General features: G+C 47.6%; 1 protein-coding gene across 1 annotated transcript in view; it reads left to right on the top strand.

Moving 5' to 3' along the window:
- The window catches only part of CD55 (CD55 molecule, decay accelerating factor for complement (Cromer blood group)), an 8,974-nt gene that overhangs the window by 1,897 nt on the left and 1,853 nt on the right, over nt 1-5,224 (top strand). The window contains exons 2-10 of the mRNA XM_009327420.1: nt 238-321; nt 964-1,155; nt 1,387-1,483; nt 1,654-1,739; nt 2,670-2,864; nt 3,463-3,534; nt 4,124-4,150; nt 4,852-4,915; nt 5,096-5,206. Of these exons, the coding sequence (XP_009325695.1) occupies nt 238-321; nt 964-1,155; nt 1,387-1,483; nt 1,654-1,739; nt 2,670-2,864; nt 3,463-3,534; nt 4,124-4,150; nt 4,852-4,915; nt 5,096-5,206 (928 nt within the window). The remainder of the gene's footprint in view (nt 1-237; nt 322-963; nt 1,156-1,386; nt 1,484-1,653; nt 1,740-2,669; nt 2,865-3,462; nt 3,535-4,123; nt 4,151-4,851; nt 4,916-5,095; nt 5,207-5,224) is intronic.

Below are 5,224 nucleotides of genomic sequence, written 5' to 3'. Positions count from 1 at the left end.
GGGTGTGTGTCGTGGGTGCATGTGCCGTGCTCTCCTGCGGAGTCGTGTATGTGCGTGTGCATTTGTGCTGTGCCCTGCTCTGGGAGCTTTAGTAGAAGCCCCACCAAATCCAGGTTTATTTTGCTACAGGTGACTGTGGGCCGTTGCCACACATAAGCCACGCCGAGCCCCCGGAGGACACGAAACATCAGGGAAGCTTCAGTGTCGGCTCCAAAGTAACGTACAGATGCCTTACAGGTTATGTTAAACGCCCCTTGCTGTCAGACACGATACAGTGCCTTGCAAACTCCCAGTGGTCCAACCTCCCGGAGTTTTGTGGTCGTAAGTATTTCGCTTTCTCTGAAACGAGCTGCTTGTGGAAACCTTTACCGCTTTAGCAATCGCTGTTTCAAGGGTTTCCTCGTCCAAAGTGACACGCGATGAAGTTGCTTGTCAGAGAATCTCTTACTGCCCCTTTTTCCTAACTATGCTTAGTCTGTTGGAGCCGTGTGCTGGCGCTTGTGTCTCAGTAAAAATAGATCAATAGCTTGGGGAAGCACAGGAGAGAGAAGCAAAGAGCTATAGTGGCGAAGCGCTGGCGCAGCTGACTGCTGACGCAAGAGTTACCTAAGGGGGAAGGTTTGGCATTGGGGATTTGCAAACCTCCGCAGTGAGAACTGGCTGCACTTCCCCACCTCAAACGCTTCATCGGTGGAATTGGCAAGGGAGGTAAGCACTGCGCTTGTGACTGATTGAAAGAGAGCAAATTTTAACACTGAAAATCTTTTTCCGTTAAATAGTCATCTAGGGATATTTTTGAATTACACAAATTGCCAATCACCTTCTTAAACGTATTTGTGGTATCCATATTCTTAGGGAGGCTTGTGCATTATCACTTGGATTTATGTTTATACATAGTTGAATGCAGAATATTGTTATTTTTGCTTTGTAACCGTACCCGTTGGTTGTCTTCGTTGTCGCTAGGTAGCTGTCCCAGTCCACCACGCGTGCGTTTTGCTAGAATATCACAAGAAGATGAAATGCAGAATTTTTACGCTGTTGATACGAGGGTGAAGTATGTTTGTCGCCCGGGCTATGAGAATACCACAGACCAGCTCCCCACCAGCACTTGTCTTGACGATTTAACGTGGTCAGAAGTTCCCGAGCTATGTCGGAGTGAGTGTCTCCACGTCGTTTCATTTTCTCCAACATCCTCCCAGAGCTGCATCCGCAGTGCTGTGTTCCGAGTGCCACGTCTGATTTTTTAGGATTGCTTTTTTTTAATGACGTTTAGCATGAAATACTGTCAGATGCCTGGTTTGTCATTGCCATACTGTCATGAAAAGCATGTCTGTGGGTTTTTCCCTGTCCTTGTAGTGTCCTAAGGATAATCTTACTCTTTTTTAGGGAAATCTTGTGGTATTCCAGCAAATCCAGAACATGGCAAAGTTATTACAAATGATCTTCTGTTCGGTGCAAAAGCAGACGTAGTTTGTAACCGTGGGTGAGTGTGAAGCCAGCTGCCCACCGCATCCCAGTCGCCTGGCCAGCGTCGCTGGTGTGCAAGCCGGGACAAGGGGCTCTGCCTGCCGAGTCCTCGGCACCTCTGTGGGGTGACATGTTCTTGGTTGGTGACAACAAACTGATTTGTTGATGTGCCTTTTGCCCCTGCAGGTACACATTAAAGGGAGCGTCGCCTCTCGTCTGGTGTTCCCTAAGGGGAGGTGAAGTTGCCTGGAGTCAACTTCCAGCTTGTCGGGGTAAGTGAAGTTGTCCAGCTCTTGACTGGAAATACCAAATATTCCAACTCAGAAATACCGAATCGTGTGTCGATTTTACTAACTGAAGTTAGGTAAGTATCTCTGGAAAGGAGACAGCTGGCGTGATGAGAGCAGGGACTAGCCAGTAGCGTCGCTGGTGCCCTCTGCATGTGAAAGGCTGACATATATGAGCAACCCAGTGGCCTTGGTGTCCCTGCAGGCTGCCGCTGCCCCTCTGTACGCAGGACAGCAGGCTGGGAGGCGCCTGTCCTGGTTTTGGCAGGGATAGAGTTAATTTCCTTCCTAGTAGCTGGTACAGTGCTGTGTTTTGGATTTAGGATGGGAACAAAATTGATAAGGCACCGATGTTTTAGTTGTTGCTAGGTAATGCTTACGCTGGCCAAGGACTTTCTAGTTTTCCATGCTCTACCGACTGAGCAGGCTGCAGGTGCACAAGAAGCTGGGAGGGGGCACAGCCAAACTGGCCAAAGGGACATTCCACACCATGGGACGTCACGCTCAGTACATAAACTGGGGGAAGCTGCCGGGGGGGGCCGCTGCTCGGGGACTGACTGGGCATCGGTCGGCGGGTGGTGAGCAATTGTACTGGGCATCACTTGCTTTGTGTATTATTATCATCATCATCATCATATTATTATTATCATTTTCCCATCCTCCCCCCCCCCCCCTCGGGGGGGGGGGGGAGTGAGCGAGCGGCTGCGTGGTGCTTAGTTGCCGACTGAGGTTAAACCACGACAGCACCTAAAAGTAACTGCATGCCAAGAGGGTGGCCAGTGCTCCCATTTCAGCCCCTGCTCCTGATGCAATGCGAGCCTGTGTGCAAGCGGCCCTTGGGTTTTCCTCTCTTCACATCGTGGAGAAGAGCATCCCAGGCATCACCTCCTGAGCTCTTTCCTTTTTCTTCCCCAGCTATTTCTTGTCCTCCACCTCCAGCTATTCCCGATGGGAAGCACAATGGCAACAGTACGGAGGAGTTCACGTACAACTCAGTCGTGATGTACACGTGTGACCCTGGGCTCCAGCTTGTGGGAAATGAAACTCTTCATTGTACAACAGAGAACAGCGTTGATGGCGTCTGGAGCGGGTCTCCTCCTGAATGCACGGGTGAGCGTTGCTGGATAATCGTCGTGTTCTCGAGTAGTTTTTCTTGCTGTGCGGTTAATTAGTCCTAATTCCCTTCTCTCAGAAAGGGAAGGACGCCAGTCTGGACAGGCATTCCCGCAGGGTTTGTTTCCAGGGGAGCAGCATCTGTGCACAGCAGCGATGGTTAGCAAGTCTGTGCTTTGCAAGGTGCCAAGCTGTGCTGAAGAACAATGCGGCACAGCCGTACACAGTTTTACGTTTTTCCCTTCAAGAGGAACAGGCAGAATTTTAATAAACGATGTGTGAAGTGTATCGGTGACTGCAAAGCTGATGGACTAAACCTCAGAATGGATTTATATCTAGTGTCCAACAACACCCAGGCAATAAAGCCAAGTGGGACAGCAGAATCCCCTCTATCTGTAAGGCTTGTAGTGTCACCAAGAGGTCCCTGCGTGACTCTTCCACAGCTCTCGCTGTCGTAGGCACAGATGCACAGGTCAGAGGCCACCTGCACATGCTACATTTACTCCTCACTGAAGTATTTTATATAATATGTATAAATGGAGAATTATCCAAAATATAATTTTGAGTGGTTTTCCTTTTTTTTCCCTCTCTATAGTTAGCACTACGGCAGCGACAAACCAAACTGAACCCTTGGAAGAGAAGGTAGCAGAGAATCCCTACTGGCTAGGTAAGAGTTCAGGAGAGGCTTTCTGCCTCAGGGTCATTTTAATTGCTACAATTGCACCCACGTCGGGCGCCTGTGACTCCACGCGCTGTTGGATTTCTGCTCTCGCTGTGCCTTCTTCATTTCTTTTGGTGGGTCCATCTTCCAGCCTCTAAGGGGTTCACGTGGGCTTATTCCCTGGTCTAATCCCCTTTTCTCTCTGCTCCCAGCTGAGTGACTCCTTAGCTGACATGATAGGGGGTAGGATTTTTGATGCTTGAATCTCCCTCTGTGCAGCCGAGCATCTCAGTAGAAACCACTGACATTATCTTGGCTGTGTTTGGACGTTGCTGAGGGTGGAGGTAGCCTGGAGCTGTGGACCTCAGCTCCGTCGGTGGAGAGAGGTGGGGTGGGGGACTCAAGAAGAGCATAATGATGTGTGTGGCGGTTAATGACAGATCGTTTTATAGCATTTTGTCTTCTCAGCAGTGTTATGATTATCTGGGTTTGAATAATATTGTTCTGCGGGCATAGATTAAGGAACTTCCCTGTTTAGTTATCAGCATTGTTGGCTTCATTTTTTTAACATTAATTTAATTTTTTTCTTCTCTAGCAAGTATCCTCATCCCTAGTTGCATTGGTAAGTACTTTAAAATTGAAAATATACTTTCCTAACCCGAGGCTGTTATTTGCTGTTAAATACCTGGAGTTGGTGGTTTTGGTTTATTCATTTCACTGCCCCTAGTACCGAGTGTCTCTGGTCAGGATTCAGGGCTTTCTCTGCTGTTGGGTAATGCAGCAGCATTGCAAGCGACTGGATGGATTGTCTGTGTCTCAGTATAAAACATTACGTCAACTGAGGATGAAATGAAAGAAGCCAAAGAAGCCAGTGTAAGAAACCAACCAAAAACTGTACGTCCCGTTACTCTTTAAGTGATAAAGTTGCTTTAAAAGGCCTTGGCGGACACTGAAAGATAAGAGATTAGTGAAGCTTGGAACATCCTTGCTGCAAAAGAGGTCAAGTACTAAAAACGGTGAGTATGTTTAAAATACAAAAGAAACAGGGGGCTGTCTATAAAAGCACTAAATAAATGAGGATCCCACCCTTAAGAAGATCAGCGTGGCACCACACTTAGCCGTGGGTTCTGTGCTGTGTTCAGAGACACAGGAGGGGGTTTGCATTATTCCGGCTGAGAGGGAGCCTCCGGCTGGTGACAGGCAGCCCCAGAGCAGAGAGTTTTGCTACCAGTCTTTTACCAAACTGCAGTATTTCACTTAAATTACATACCAAATTTGTTGTTTATTTTGGCGTTGGTTTTTTTCTGCTTCTTTCTTTGTTAGTTCCCCCAGTAGCCCTTGGAATTCTAGCTGGGATCATCATAAGATGGAAAGACAATAAAAAACAGTAAGTGAGCCTAAGCTGCCCCTCATAAATCATAACTTTCCCTAAGGATAACTGGGTATTTCCTTTTAAGCTCTGAGTGATAGTAATTACCTTCAGTATATATTTGCATGGTTACTACTATCTTTCCATGTTGCCAAGTTGCTTTTTATTCTGTGAATTTTCTCCTTTCTGTCTCCTCAGCTCTTATAATATGCCTTTACGAGAGCACAAGATGAAGGGAAGGGATACACTGATGCACCCAAAGATAACGGATGGTGAGAAGCAGCCCGTGCTGTGGCATTCCTATTTTTGGTAGGTTTGCTTGTTCAT

Source organism: Pygoscelis adeliae, unplaced genomic scaffold (genome assembly GCF_000699105.1).
Source record: "Pygoscelis adeliae isolate BGI_AS28 unplaced genomic scaffold, ASM69910v1 Scaffold197, whole genome shotgun sequence".
In the NCBI taxonomy this organism is placed as follows: Eukaryota; Metazoa; Chordata; class Aves; order Sphenisciformes; family Spheniscidae; genus Pygoscelis; species Pygoscelis adeliae.
Note: the sequence above shows the minus strand (reverse complement) of the source record. Positions and strands in the feature narration are given on the sequence as shown.